General features: G+C 43.1%; 1 protein-coding gene across 9 annotated transcripts in view; it reads right to left on the bottom strand.

The window, feature by feature from the left end:
- Nucleotides 1-16,567, bottom strand: part of DISC1 (DISC1 scaffold protein) — a 350,357-nt gene that overhangs the window by 158,383 nt on the left and 175,407 nt on the right. Inside the window, exon 10 of one of the 9 annotated variants that reach the window (XM_041749374.1) lies at nt 4,871-5,825. The exons of the other annotated variants lie outside the window; for them this stretch is intronic. Within the exon in view, the coding sequence (XP_041605308.1) occupies nt 5,815-5,825 (11 nt within the window). The 3' untranslated portion in view covers nt 4,871-5,814. Of the gene's footprint in view, nt 1-4,870; nt 5,826-16,567 lie in introns of those variants that run through there. 9 annotated transcript variants of the gene reach the window in all.

Genomic DNA, 16,567 nt, shown 5'->3' with positions numbered 1-16,567 from the left:
TATTGCCAAGCTAGGTGTTTTTCCAAATGCAATGAGAATGTCCAAATATTTCCAGGGCACTCAAAGTGACTCAGAGACATTTATTAAGGGCTCTATACAGAAAAGGGAACAAAGAACTTCCTCTGGCTCTGCTTCTATGACATTAGGTAAGGGTTGCCTAATACTGCCGTCAAGTAGTAAAATATTATCAAGCAATCATACCCAAAACACTTGACTTGAAGACAAAAATGATGTCCAAAAATCAGAGAGGAAAAAAATCACAAAGTTTTTTTTTATGAGCATGCTATTATTCGTGAAATGTATTCTCAAATAACGAAAAATGAAGTCTACTAAAACAATGGAACACTAAATAATCATTTCCAAGTCATTTCTAAGAGGTACATCTCTTTAGAGTTCAAATATGACACCATTAAGGAATCTTCACAATGGAAAGCAGTTGCCATGAGGGACAAAAGTACCTAGAATGTTCAGCTCAAAGGCAGAATCCCATCCCTGCTCTACCTACTAATAGCTGCCAGAGCTACTTCCAGTCCTTCAGATGTCATAGTCCCTCATCTACTGTACTTATGCTATAGAGTTATCTTGCTAATCAGCAATGAAATCATGATTATAAATGATTATGAATCATGATTATCTGTAAAGTTATATAACTACTGTTAACTATTGTGTTTTAGAGCCAACTCATACTACCCAGCGAGAGAGGCAATTGATAAATTTTCAAGAATTTTTAAAGCTACTTCTTAAAACATTGGTAGCTTGAAGGGCACCTGGGTGGCTCAGTGGTTTAGTGTCTGCCTTTGGCTCAGGTTATGATCCTGGGGTCCTGAGATCCAGTCCAGCATCGGGCTCCACACAGGGAGTCTGCTTGCTTCTCCCTCTGCTTATGTCTCTCTCTGTCTCTCATGAATAAATAAATAAAATCTTTTATAAATAAATAAACAAATCAATAAATCAAACAAACATTGGTAGCTTGAAATCAACCATGATGGAAGTATTTACCATGGAAATGGGCAGACATTATAAATCAGTGCTTTTTTTCATCTTTTTCTGGAGAGCAGGTTATTAAACATTTATCGACACACCACTGGTTCTAGTTAATACTGTAAACATATGAAGTTTCCTGTGCCTACAGATGAGTGAACAAAAGTTCAACGAAAAGGAATCTATTGTGAGGTTATGATAAATCTCAATCAGATTCTTAAAGAAGCTATTGTATTCAGAGAGAATGGACATGGGGTAGCACACACAATTAGACATGTTAAAAGATTAGAGAAAAGTATTCACTTTATAAACAATGCAAGTAATAGAAGAGCATGCTATGAGACAAAAATGGAAAAAGAACATGTTACTGCAATCTTTTATACCTCCTGTGGTCTGAATTTGATTTTTTTATTTTTTATTTTTTGAAGATTTTATTTGTTAAGTCATCTCTACATGTAACAGGGGGCTTGAACTCACAACCCTGAGATCAAGAGTCATGTGCTATATGGATTGAGCTGGCCAGGTGCCCTGGTCTGAAGTTGATTTTGAGTGGCATCATCAAGCGGCATAATCATTAAAGATCTACAAAATGTAGGGCAAGTTAAAAAAAATAGATAAATGTTACACACAATATAGAGCCTATTGTTGTGAAACTGTGAATCTAGGAGACACAAATATAAAAAAGTAAATAATGGGCTCTGAGAACAACTCAGTAGGGATGCCCTCTCTGGGAAAGAAGCTTCCACAGCAACAACAAAAACACTTGTCAAAAACAATGTCAAGAAAGGCTCTTAAAGAACCCAAAAATGTGAGAAACATTCCACCTATAGGACAATGTCATCATGGATCTTTGTTAGACAGAGAACCTGTCTAGACCCTGAAGGATCTCCATTTATACAGCAGCTTCCCTGCAGAGACCAAATAAAACTTCTGTTGCTGTTGTTGGGGTTTGGCACTTACAGGTGCTGACATGAATAGGAACAGGAGAAATACAGGTGCAGACTTTCTTAACACACAAAAAGCAGGAAAAAGATTGTTTCCATTGATACCATTCAAAGGCAAAAATGCCCTTTGGAAAATGTTGATGAGGTACCAACCAGTCTCAGATGCTTGGTCCAAGATTGCCATGTGGATTCCTGCCAGACTCATCCTGCATCCTGCCATCTGCCCTGTCGTGGGAGCCAGACTTTTATCCCACCAGCTCTATACCAGGCACAGGGGACTCCAGCATCTCATGTTATACAGCAGGAAACGATCTATGATTGGAAAGATTTGCCTGATTCAAGGAATGAACAGGTGAGAAATAAGAGGTAGAGATATAACTCACATCCAATTCAAATTTCAGTTTTTATAAGTACACACGAAGACAATAAAAAATGAGGGATGAGAGGAATATCAAATGCCTGGTAGTCATAAGTCTGAAGATAGAAGTGAGTTTGCTGTTTTTGGTGGACAAAAATGTAATGACTTTGGAGCAAAGATAGGAAGAAAGAAATGTGAACTTTTCATATCTGCTGGAGTGTGAGAAGGTTCCAAAGATGCCCCTACCTCTCTCACACACACACAGCACAGACAGACAGACATACACACACCACAGAGACATTACACCCCACCCTACAAAAAAAATCCTTTTATTTTTGATATATTATTATACTGAAATATGTCTTTGGCTTAGAGTACTCTCTATTTTTCATAAACTAGAAAAATCAATCAAGTGCCAGAGTCTTTAAAGTTTTAGTAACCATATGGATTAGTTTGTAATAAAATCTTAAACTATTAAAAATCAGTTTAATTTGTAAACATGAAATAGGAAGAGAAAAAAAACTATTTTTCTTAATAGCATCTTCATTTGGGCTAAGAATCTTGTCTGTCATTGTTTTTGACAATTTCCTTAAAAACACCACTACATTTCACCCTTGATTTCTAGATTTCTGTGGCACATGGGTACCTAAATCCAGGCAAAAGCACTAAACACAATTTCCTTCATCGCCAAGTCTTACACGGATGGCAAAAGCAGGAGGTCACCTTGCCGTGGGATCCCACACACACTCTGACCCAAGTGCCATTTACAAGGATCTCAGCTCACAGCCCCTCCGAATCCCCAGGCTTTGCCTAACTCAACATTGGCAGGAGAGCCCATGCTCCCTGACTCCCCAGTACTCAGAAAGTCCCGCCATCTGATGGTACTTCTTGTTTTCTTAAGAAGAAAAAAAACTTGATCAAAATGCAAAAGAAAAAAGAAATAAGAGGTACGCAGAGCTCTGCTTTTAGAACAAGCCAAAAGAGATTTTAATGCAACAACAGAAGATTTTGAGGTCGACATAAAATGGAGATAAACAAGGAAGAAATACATAAGGGTAGATAGACTAAAGTAATTGATAAGGAAACACGTGAATATATTCAGGTAGACACAGGGCACTATGCAATAGTGTTGGGCAAAAGAGGTCCAAACAGATGGTTGTTTTCAAGCTGAAATTTCTGAAGAATGCTGGTTTCCAGAATGTGTCTGGTAAAGAGAGATGCAGCTCCCAGAGATGAGACAGTGAGCTCAGACACCATTCCCCAGGGCCACTCGGTGGTGGGTGAGCGCTCAAGAGATATAGAAATGTTTTAAAATAGAAAGTGACTTCTGGACTTTGAAGGCTTTTCCTGAAAACCACTCACCGATCAATGCCATGTGTCAAGGTCACCCCGCAGCCCATCAATGTCTTGTGTCCCGGGCTCCCTTACTGACGTTTCCACTTCCTGATATCCAGCCCAAGAGCATCTGAGGAACCATGCAGGAGGCATTTAAATACTACCACAGCCAAGAGCATGAGAATAAGATAGTGCCCATAGTATTCCCCAGAGAACTTGAACATGAGGAGGAAACTTGGGCTCTGGAGCATTTTTTTTTTTTTTTTGTAAATAAATAGAAAAAAGGGAAACGACAGGAATTGGCTCTGAATTATAACCTTTAGTTGAACAACAACAAAAAAAGCCATCTGACGTGGTGAGTGAGTGGAATGGTAAGTAGCGAGGCTGGGAAAGAACAGAGAGGAGGCAGGAAGGCCAGATGCAAACAGCCGAGAATAAGGACAGGACGCTGGCCACCACGGGAGCAGAACACAGCAATTGTACTGAAATCAGTAAGCTGCCTTATCGCCAAGGCTTAACATTCAAAAAGAACACTAAAGAAATTAACCAGATTTACCCATATGAAGTTTCGGGATCAACTACAAATTATTTCTAAACTAGCCAGACTTGGGGCACCTGGGTTGGTGCCCAGTGGTTGAGTGTCTGCCTTCAGCTCAGGGCGTGAAACCAGGGTCCTTGGATTGAGTCTCGCACCAAGTTCCCCAGAGGGAGCCTGCTTCTCCCTCTGCCTATGTCTCTGCCTCTCTCCCAGTGTCCCTCATGAGTAAATAAAAACATAAACTAAAATTTTAAAAATTAAAATAAATTAAAAAATAAATAAACTAGCCAGACTTCAGAGTCACCTGGAGAGCTCTGAAAAAAATGCTGAGTCCCACCACTACTCTGGACCCACAGCCCAGAAGGAGGTTGCCGTGCACAGCCAGGGGGAGAGCCACAGCGACACGTGGCACTGCCCTGATGTCTCCCAGAACAAGACAGGAGCTTCAGTTCAGCTCTATGTAGTGGGGCAACTGAATTATTGATTGTTAGTAAAATCTGCGTTATTTTACTTTTTTGTTGAAACAAATTTTGTTTTGTACCAATTCATTGTGTTTGTTTTCATGTTCTGCAGGCTCACAGTAGGCCACTAGAATGAATTTCTTCCCGAGGATCTGACCTGGGCATGCAGCTGAGCAAGTGGCTGACATTCTCTTTCGCTCCACTGCCGCAGGAGGAATTTGACTTCAAGGTGGGTGGTGGTAGGTGCAGGGCACTTAGCCTCCTCTCCATCCACCTTTTAGAGAGTGCTTGGAAAATAAAAGCATGGACACTAAGCAGTGATCTTGGACTTGAGGGCCGCCCACCCAGCAACTCTGTCTCTGCCTCAGGGTAGTGTGCTAGTTCTGACAATGAGAAATCACTGCTGCATTTGGGTTGTGCCCATTCCAGAAGAAAGTAAACGCGTTCCACTTGCTTCAAGATCCTAGCTAACAATTCCAGTCTACTGTCTACCCATGTTAGCGATAAGTTCACCGCATCACCAAAAACTACTGCCAAGGTTCTTATGGAAGATCCAGCACAAATCCTTACTTTTGTTGTAGGAAGACCCAGGCCCAGAGGTTGAAACCACATGGTCAATGCTATTCAGCTGGTTAGAGTCCTCACACAAGACCTACCTGTCATGATCCCCCACTGGGGGCCTCTCCATTCCTGGGAGGAATTAACACCATATGCTGCTCCCTTTTCCCGGTAGTGGATTCAGTGACAATCATCCAGGTAACCAGAAATAAATTTTTAAAATCAATTAAATAGATCGTGGCTTTCCCACGTCAAATAGGCGATGAGGCTAGCATGACTCATTTAGTCAGCAAATGACTGTTTGAAGATTGTAGCCTAGTAAGAGTGTCATTTTCATTTCTGAGACAGGCTGTGCTTGACAAGCTGTGGCTGACAGTGGGGTCCCCGGGTCACGGAATGCAGATCAGAGAAGAGATATGAAGGGAAATTACCTTGTCTTCAGCTCCCTGGCATGCAGAACTGGGAACCTCTACCACAATCCACTCAACAGGGGTGGGTGGGTCCCTGGGGTCACAACTACTTGAAGACTGAGCAGCCTCTGTCGGCAAGTTTCCAGCCAGAAGGCCATGTCTCCCAGTATAAGACAATGAAACTGCAATAGGCCGTGGGAGGAAACGAAGGCATGGGAGCAACCGGGCTTCAAGCACTAGCTAGAAGAACATATAAGTAAATCATTATTAAAATAATTTCAATATATAAATTCAAATTAAGATTGCCACAAAGATGTTTGAAAAACTGATTTTGAAACAGCCTCTGCATGATCCATTGCACTGGAATCAGTAACCCAGAGAAGCAGAGAGGAATGCACAGCAAGGAAAGGGATGTTGAACCATCCCCATGCTCCCAGACTTGCTACTGTCTTCCTCCCTCGCTCTTCCTGGCCTGGAGTCTCCCTCCTGCCTTTTACCCTCCCATGTGACAGGACTCATAAAATTTTGGCTCATAAATATGGGATCCCGCTAAGAGCACAAAAAGGTCACCATCCAAACTGAGCAACCCCCAAACTGAATTCCACCCAATAATTCTAGCAGCTAATGAACTGCTTAGGCTCACACAGCTCAACAAACATTTGTATGAATTTATGTTCTCCGAAGCCTTCAACATGCATGTTGAGCTAAAAACAAAGCTTTAAGTCTTGTAGTTTAGATAATCACATTCTAGGTTCATGACACTCACATTCTAAGGGCAATGTTGGGACTTGAATTTTAACAGTAGGATTTGGATATTACATCAAACTAATGGCGGACCTAGCAAAGAGCATCTTTTCCAAGAGTCTGCACGTGAACATGTCCAATGAGAAAAGACATAGCCAGGGTTTTTCAGACTTTGAATCAAGTTCCAAAGTGGAGTCTCACTTTTTGGTCTGTGAAGTTGATCAAAGAAAAAAAAAGGAAAAACGGCACTTGCCTTTGGCTATAATCATCCATAAAATAATCTCACAGCTAGCAAAATAAATCATAGTTAGAAAACAGCATACAAGAGTTTGGCTTAAGGAAATGAGTAACACCTCAATTTTGCTCATATCCCCGCCCCCGCCCTCTAGTGGCTTAACCTTTACTCTCTGAGCACAAGATGGAGAGTTTCATGAAGAGAGAACAAAAGGACAAGTGGAATTTTAAGTTTGGCAGGAAAGACTGTTTTCATGAAAATTAAACTTAATTCCTGTATCAAATGAGGAACATTTTATCACCATGGGTGAAATCACTCAAGCTCATTTATAGAAAAATCATATTTAAATATAAGACATTCTTTACACTCTAGTACAAAATTAATGAAGAAGCCTAGAATAAGGTATAAGTTTTCAGAAGTGTCATTCACCGATTTAAGTGTTTATGGAAGAACTTGCCTTGACATTGAAAACCATAACTGTCCCCAACACTTAAAAAAATAAAAACCCACTCAGGAAATGCCTTTCCTTATCTAAAAAATTTCCTTAGAGTCTTCTAACACATATGCCAAGTATGTTATATACCTCACACCACATGGAATTATGGAAACAACTATGAAGACTAGGATGCAAAGCTGAACATAAGAAAATAGAAGATGGTCCTGCCAAAGATTCATAAAAGGGCAAAAAGCTAAGAAAAAGAGGGTCACACAAAAACTCTAATTGCCACCAGGTATTTTATGAGAAGTTTCATATGTATTAGTGTGCATGTTACACAAGAGAATGAGCTGTAGTAGGATATGTACTATGTACGTGACATATATGCAGTACTATATGTAATATGGGTATTAGTGGGTATATGTTAGGAGTTACACACATAGTTCACAATCTCACAGGCATTTTCCCAAAAGTTGTACACATTTTATGTTATCCCATTTATTATAACCTGTATCATCATATATACTGCCTCAGTTACCCCTCTCGGTGACTATACCAGGATGTGTCCTCATTTCATAGGTGAGGAATCTGAGACTCAGAAGGAGGCTGGATGACTGACACACCATCAAAGGACCATTGGGAGGCTAGCCAGGATCAAAGCTCACTCGGGTCCACCAGGCAACAAAGCCCATGCAGAAAGCTGGCCTCATGCAGTGTCTTTATTTCTTAGTTCGTGGGATGGTTGTCAGCTCCTGGGGTCTTCCTGTTGACCGCTGCCACCACCACCACCACAAGGCTCGCCAGCCCAAACCCATGGATTGGTAGCTTGGTTCTTTCTCTGGGGTTTTGCCACACTCCTTCAACCCTTTGCAATAGACAGCAGATTATTATTGTCAACTTAGCCATAAAGGAGGTTGTGAAGGGAGGCCTCTCTAGTGTCATCAGAGCAGTAAGCTTCCTAAACTTCAAGCTTACCATGAAATCAGGGACCCAGATAAGAAAGACACAGAGCTAGGACAGGGCAGCCCATCTTCAGCTCTTCGGCCTTTCGTGACTGGTCCCTTGTTACTCATCCACCTTTAAAATAAGAAGTTTGTGTCTATTCTCTCTCCACCCTCTGGATTCAGAAGCATTTCAATACTAGTGTTTGATTATTTTATCTCTGGCAAATATTTTTCTCACCCGTCCTTTTTCCAAGGACAGCAGCTTTTTATTAGAGAAGTCTAAATACCTCCAGAAAGAATGCTAAAGGCAAATATCAGCAAAGATGTCTAGCACAGCTTTCATGCATTCCCAAACAGCATTACTCTTAAAAACAGAAAGAAGTGGAATTAATTTGGCTCTGTTTAAAGATCAAATCCAGAGGGCATTCTCCTGCGAACTCCAGTCTAATCTCTCAGAGTTGCTATAAGGTCAAATATTGGGCCCAAGTCCAAGACGATCTGATATAATCCCTTGTCATTTAAGATGGGATTTGCACAGTAGAGAAACTTAAATTTAGTTACAATTCAATTTCCCTTTCACATTAAAAAAAAAAAAGTCTCTGACTTTTTTCCACTCATTGTCATCTTTGGTTTAACAAATGCATGCTCCCCATTATTCCTGGCCATCCCAGAGAGGAGACAGAACTGGCAGCTGTCTTTATCATGATGGAACTAACGGGCTAAATGCAGCCCCGGATGCAAATACCAAATTAGGCCAAGAGGAACCTATATTGAAAAATAAATATGACTGGTTCAAGTGTGGAGACCGAGCACTTAGAATTAGCCCTGCCTACCCAGCCTACCCCTGACTTAAACAAGACCAGGAACCTATCACTTCCCCAAACGTCAGAATGTGAATACCTTCCAAAATATGAGAAAAATTAATAATTACACTGACTTTTTTTGGCTAAAGTGAATGCATTTAAGGGAGATGCATACAAACACTGCATATGTTTTTATATCCTTGAACCGTTGCTGTATTCATCCCTATGCCTGATACTACTTTCCCTTCACTTATGCAGAGAAAAGTGAAACCAAATCAATAGCTTCCTAGCACCTTCCAAATCCAAAACGTAAGCTAAATAAAGCTCAGAAATAAAGATTCAGAACAGCTGAATAAATGATCAATCCCAGGAATGACCTTCAGATATTGTGAAATGGGATATCCCTGGTCTATCCCAGAAGAAAGATGAAATAATTTCAATTTTTTTTAAGATTTTATTTCCTTATTCATGAGAGAGAGAGAGAGAGAGAGAGAGAGGCAGAGACACAGTCAGAGGGAGAGGCAGGACTTGCTCCTTGCAAGGAGCCTGATGCGGGACTCGATCCTGGGACTCTGAAATCACGACCTGAGCCGAAGGCAGGTGCTTAACCACAGAGGACCCAGGTGCCCCTAATTTCATTTTTTTTTTTTGTCAGCCAAAAAAAGGTTTTACCACTTCCTAGCTCTCAAATGTTGAGCAAGTCACTGGACCTTTTTAAACCTCATTCTTCACTACCGTAAACGAGAGCAGGAGTCGTGTCTCCCTCATACTACTGCTGCTACACACCAGTAGAATGTTCTGGGCAGGCTGCACACTGGAAGGGCAACTGTCTCCTCCCAAGCACACTTTCTGACACAGGAGCACATGGTGGGCCCCTGGTAATCCCTTCATCTTTTCATGCACAACTGCCCTTAATCAATCTTTTCCAGAGTTAATACTGTGTTCCTCCCTCTTCAAACACAATATCCTGATTTTGTGTTCTAAGCCTTTGGTAAATGGGGGCTCAGGAGACTGGGGGATTCCACTCTCCCCAGATGCTGATCTGAAGCAGCACATGTCCCTCCACTGCACCCCGCTTCTTCTCAGCCTGGCCGGTGCTGAGGCCAGCTGCCCTTAGGGCTCTTCTTGCACACTCTCCCTCTTCCCACATCCTCCCAAACCTATAAATGAGCATCGCTGTGCTGGGGGAGGCCTTTCTTCTTTCCAGTTTGCAGTTCCATTGGAGAAAATGGTCATGTTTTTGCCCACTTGGAAGACAGATGTCGTCTCCCCAGCCTGCATTTGTAGATGTGAGGGATGATATCTTTGCCTGCTGCTTGAGGTTGACCCCATTTTATGACAGGCTTTGCAGCATACTCAACTTCCCAGATGTGAGAGCAAGCTGTCATCAAGGGTAGTCATCTGTGTGCTCACAGCTACTTAAGGACATGGAGTTGAGAGAAAGAAGTGAATTGACCACTCAGAAGCCTTATGAATATAAAAGCAGAAAGCCACCCCTATCAAGTTGTCTTCAAAAAATACTATTCAGGGCGCCTGAGTGGCTCAGTCAGTTGAGCATCCCACTCGTAGTTTCAGCTCTGGTCATGATCTCAGGGTCGTGAGATTGAGCCCCATGTCTGGCTCCATGCTCAGCAGGGTATCAGCTTGGGATTCTCTTCCTTTCCCTCTGCCCCTTCCCCTGCTCGTGTGCTCGCTCTCTCTCTCTCTCTCTCTCTCTCAAATAAATAAATCTCTGAAAAGAAAAGAAGAGAAAAGAAAATAAAAGAAAAATACTATTCAGAAATACACTCAGAAGCTCTTGTAATCCAAAATACCATGGATACATAGAATATTTAGGTAACAACTACAAAATGTATATACTAACATACATGTAAGGTACAAAAACCACACCCAGTAGTCTTGCCCTGTGAAAAGCAGGGCCCCTTGGAAAGTTGGGAGACACACACACCTCATCAGACATGCTCTGTTGGGAAGCAGTTTTTGCCCTTGCTGTGACCTCTGCATACCACCAATCCCAGTTTCCCTGTAAGGGTGTCTGAGATAACGAGGTGGCAGTGAGAGTCTAAGGAAATCTAAAATTAAAACAATGAGCTATTTGTGGCTCCCCCTCCTACTGATGACTGACTGAAATGGAGCGAAAAGCCAGGGCCTCAACTTTCACAAAAGGATCAGACATCAGAACAATTCGAAATAAAAAACCAAACATGCTCCCTTTTAGTAGAAGTTTCTCTACTTTTACCACATTTAAAACAATTCTGGTATATTCCTTTTTTACAACATCATAAAAAACAGTGTAAGCTCTTTTTCTTTATTCTTTGTATTTATTTTCCTCATGAGTGACAATGTGCCTTGTATCCATATAGTACCAATATATCTACCATTCATTTTTGTCCACCTGTCACCATTCAGTTATGTCAGCATATTCCCTGGGTCAAAGCAGAGGTTCTATTTTTGTTTTGCACAACTCTGGAAGATTTGTATCACTACAAAGACACATGAGAGAAATTTATGACTTACTGGAATTTTAAACAACTCAAGTCTGAACTTGTTTGGGACATGCATTCCACAGACAGGCAAGTCTTTCAAAATGCAGATTTACTTGATGGCAAACTTTGGCATCATTCCTGACTCCCTAAGGGCTGTCTGTCATAGGATCATAACCTAATGCCTCCGTCTGTCCCTTGATTTTAGCCATCAGGGATGCCAATGGGGACAGAATAAACACAGAAGCAGGGAAGGCCCTCTACTGCCTTCAGGCACCTGACAGTAATCCATAGATTCTTCCCACCACCTTCTGTGCCCTGCCTGGGACACACAGCATGCACCAATCAGGCCTTTGCTGATTCTCACTCTTAGCAAACTGCCAGAGTTCTCTCTGATGTGGGGCCTGGCACTCCCACGGGCATTTACTCTTTCACAGAAAAAATATCATAAATCAAAATTAAACAGGATAGAGAAACCTGCAGCATCCAGAGTTTTGGTCACCATCGACCCCTTATTGAGTGCTGGGGAAAGCTTTTTTGGTACAGAGGCTGCCCCCATGCTTCCCAAATTCTATTTCACTCAAACTGCACCAAAGCCATAATGATTGAGCACTGCAGGGAATAAAATGGAAAATAAAGCTCAGGCCTTGCTCGTGAACAGCCTACAGCCTATTAGAAGAAAACTGTATACATGCCCATGAGAATGTGAACTTAGTACCTGAAGAAAAGATGGATGGGCTGCAGTGGTTAAAAGGTAACATTATATTAGGGATCAAAGAAAGATCAGGAGCCCTGTGCAAGCTTGTAGTTAGCTACATACCTACCTGGTCTTTGGCTTAAAAGCATACACCTGGAAAGAACGTAAGTGATTATTTAACAAGCAAAGCCCTATGAGGAACGCACACTCATCATCATCATCATCATCATCATCATCATCATCATCATCATCACTGGTGGCCTGCAGGTTGTTGACTTGACATCTAGGGCATGGCTAACCTCTCTGAGTACCTTTCCTCTCCTTAAAATGAGAACACGACCCCACCTTGGAGGTTGTCATGAGAAGTAGGCATAACACGCATCAAGAGCCTGGCCAGCTGTATGTGCTCGGCAGGTGGTATCTGTTGCCATCTAGACTAGGTTCCTCAGAAGTGGTCACTGAAGATCAGAAGAGGTTAAGTAATCTGCTAGAAGTTTCATATGTCATTTGGGAACAAACTAGTATACAATCCCAGGTCTTTTGTCTGATCCTGCAGACAGACCATCCAGCACACATACCAGAGCCCTGCCATGCCAAGGAAGGGTGCACGGACCAGCAACAGCAGGATCACCTGGAAGCTGCTAGAAACGCAGACTCTCAGGCCTCCTACACCCTCCTGAATCAGAATCAGCAATTTAACAAGCTCACCAGGTGACTGACAGACATTAAAGTTTAAGAAGCCCTGCCTGGGGAATCTTCAAAAGACTGTCTGCTCTTATCATTTAAATATTCACTCATTTATTCATTGTTTCACTCTGCAAACATTTACAGTGAGCCTGCTGTGTGCAAGATACTGCAAGGTATAAAAACAACCTATTCTCTGCATCACAGAATACAATCGAGCGCCTGTAGTTCAATGCCACCCAAAATTCAATCCAAGACACCAGGCATGATATAAAAGGGATAGGGGGAAAACCAGAGCATTTGTACATGTCTCTGAGTCACACTTGTGTACAAAAATGTCATCTGCTGGCTAAAATGATCATGGTCACAGAAGGCAAATCACCTAAGTCAGACCAGCTCTGGTTCTTTCTCTTCCAGGGGTGGGAACTTGGGCAAGTTGCCTACCCAAGATGGGTCTCGTATGAAAAAACTGGAGTCAGTCTTTAAGAACTCCTAGATTCTTGCCCAGCTTTCTTAGTTTTTTTTTTTTTTCTGACTTATCTGATTTTATTCATTTTTTCAGCAAATATATGAGCAATACTATCTTCTGGGGACAGTGTGGCTGCTGGGAACATCCTGGTGACAAGGTAAATGAGGTCTACTAAGCCAGTGGTAAGTGTTATGGCACAAACAGAAGCAGGTAATGAGATCACATGCCGCTGGGTGGTGGCTCCAGCAAGCCGGTCAGAGAGGCCTCTTGGAGGAACAGGATTTAACCCAAGACCTGAATGGCAAAAACACAAACCTGCATACAACTGAGGGGGAACCGGTTCTGGATGATGTAACAAAACCTGAAGGTGTGAATAAGCTCTGTGTATTCAGGCCTGAAAGAAGGTTCCAGGCATGGAGGATAGAGGAGAGAGAAACATGGTGCAGTCTATCATCCAGGGAGGGCCCTCCCAGCTGCAAGAGGCTAGGCAGCCAAGGTAAGGAGCTGGATTATTTCTTGGGTGTGACCAGAAGCCTGGGAGAGTGTAGGCAGTGATCTGATTTTAACTTCTCTTACTATAAAATGTAGAACTGTTAACCTGTTCCAGCCTGAATTGAGCACTACCTCCCCCCAGATTCATATGTTGAAATCCTAACCTCTCACATCTCCGAATGTGACCATATTTAGAGACAGGGTCTTTACGGAGGTCATTAAGAATAAATGAGGTCATTGGGGCAGGCCCTGATCCAACAGGACTGGGTGTCTGTATAAGAAGAGAGGATTAGGACACAGACACACACACAGGAACCACCCTGTGAGGACACAGGGAGAAGACCACCATCTGCACGGCAAGGATAGAGGCCTGAGAAGGAGCCAACCCTGCTGACACCTTGATCTCAGTCTTCCAGCCTCCAGAATTATAGGAAAATACATTTCTGTGGTGTAAGCCACTGGGCCCATGGTACTTTGCTCTGGCCACTCCAGCAGACTAAGACATACTCAGTGTAAATATAAGAACAACCATCTTTACAATGACACAAAGGAAGCCACAAATTCTCCTGCCTAATTCTAAGAGCATCCTAAGTTGTCCTCCAAGTCTTCAGGCCAGTGATCTAAACTCGTGGTTCTGCCTAATTCCCAGGGTCCTTTTCCAGCAGTTCCTAAACTAATCACAGGGAATTTGTGAATATTCCTGGAAATTTTTCCTACCTTACTTTCTCCCAGCTTAAAAAAAATTAAAAATTAAAAATTAAAAAATAAAAAAAAGAAAGAAAGAAAGAGGAAAAAACCCACCTCAGACTTTTCTCTGGTTTCAGTTGTCTTATCATTTTAGTTACCATTGCCTAAATTCTAAGATACACCTTTTAAAAAAATGAATTATTTATTTATTTGAGAGAGAGGGATAGAGAACATGCACAGAGAGAGGAGCAGGAGCAGAAAGGTATAGGGAGAGGGAGAGAGAGAATCTCAAGCAGACTCCCCACTGACCGTGGAGTCCAACTCAGGGCTCGATCCCACAGGCCTGAGATCATGACCTGAGCTGAAATCAAGAGTTGGATGCTTAACCAACTGAGCCACCCAGGTGCCCCTAAGATACACCTTTTCTTTAAAAAATTAAGAGGCAATCTTGAATGAAAGTGAACATCAGCCTTTGTGTCTGTCCCCCTGAAAGCCTCCATCAAGTCCGTGGGGCATTTTACAAATACCGGCATCACAGTGACATTCTGTTTCTTTCACAAAGGTCAGTGAAAAGCCAGGACAGAAGCCTTTTTCCTTTCCAAAGTGGCAGGGATCATGGGACAAGGATAGATTTTGATTCAGAAGGCCAGGACAGGCACTGGGGTGGGGCAGTGTCCCCACAGCTGTCCTTGTGGATGCCCATCTCCAGCGCTCCACCATGCTATCTGGAATCTCCACTCCTTGGTTAGCAAATTCTGCATCCTCAGCCCCTTCCTTCCACTTTGTCCTAACAATGATCTTCTGTGCTCCTTCTCCCTGCTTTCAGTCTTCTGCTCTACCAAAGCCCTGATGTCCTCCACCAATAAACAGGGTAATGCCCCCAGCTTCTTGGTTCCCTGGCCTCACCTGCAGTGACCTTTGCTTCCACCCAATATGAGCCACCCCACCCCTAGCCACTGGGGACTGTGCCACTCATAAGCCCACCTATTCCTGCCCTTCCCTCACCACCTGTTTTTCTGTCCCTTTCTGTGGCCACATTAGGCCATCCATCCCTTGACACCTTTACTTTCTCCTTTTCAGCAACCTCCAACTTAGGCTCCATGGTCCATCACTTTCCCACCCTCCTGCTACCATTTTCATCTCCCAAATCTAGCTGCCCTTCTCCTCTGCCTACCTGTGAAAATGCCAGCCTGGGATCCTCACTGGCGACATGCTCACTCCCTAAAGCCAGGCTGCCGAGCATGGTCAAAACGATACAATTGCAGAGGCAGGTGTCACTAGGAGGGAGATCCAAATGGGTACCCTGACCACACCTGGCAATTCTTCTGTTTCCCACCACAGATCTCCCCCATCTCCAGAGCGATCACTGTAACCTCATCTCAACCCTCCACCCATGACCTTCCTCTTCATTCATTCACTTACTCATGTATTCATTCCAAAGTGACCATGGAGAACTGATGCTAAGCCCAGCCTCATGCTGGCACAGGGGTCCTACTCAGCCAGCCATCTCTTTTCTCTGCTGCTCCCCATCTACTCCACTGGTTCTGTTACTAGTATCTGAATGCTCCCCATCTATAGTGTCTGAAAGAAAGAGAGAGAGGGAGAGGGAGAGAGACAGAGAGAGAAAGGAAGAAAGGGAGGGAAGGAGGAAGGAAGAAAGGGAGAAGAAATTCCTTACCCCATTATATCTTGCCCATTCCCTTTTCCTTTCCTTTCACAATTAACTCAAGAATGAGTTTTCCACTCACTTCCTCCTCTGCCTTTCCTCCTCACTCACCCACCCAGCAGACTGAATGCTATCCCCATACCTCTCCCTGGACCTGCGTGCACCTGCAGCCAGCAGACACACCCAGGCCCCAGTGCACCTGCTTTCTCTGCTGTAGTTGCCACCACTGTTCTCCTTTTCTGAAATAATATCTTTCCAGGGCCAGAGGCAGGAAAAGGTTTAGGGCTCAGAATATTGGATAAAAGGAGCCAGAGCTCTGCAGCTGCTAGGACTCTTCGCCTCCCCTCCTCATCCATCTCTCATCTCTGCTTATCCCTTCATGGCTTCATTTTGCATGTGACCTTTCCATGTGGCAGGAAAATGACTACCCATGAGCCCTGGATTCTCATCCTTCCAGCTTTCCTTACTCTGTTGGGGGTGCAGGAGGAGGGCAGGTTCTGAGGGACCCTGCTCATTTCTACCACTTGAACAATCCTCACTGACAGTGTTCTATGGTAGCCCATGCTGGGCCATGTGCCACATCAATGGCCATGGTATTGATCACTATGGTCATATTCATGCAAGAAATGGGAGGAGTCCTTA

Source organism: Vulpes lagopus, chromosome 3 (genome assembly GCF_018345385.1).
Source record: "Vulpes lagopus strain Blue_001 chromosome 3, ASM1834538v1, whole genome shotgun sequence".
Classification (NCBI taxonomy): Eukaryota; Metazoa; Chordata; class Mammalia; order Carnivora; family Canidae; genus Vulpes; species Vulpes lagopus.
Note: the sequence above shows the minus strand (reverse complement) of the source record. Positions and strands in the feature narration are given on the sequence as shown.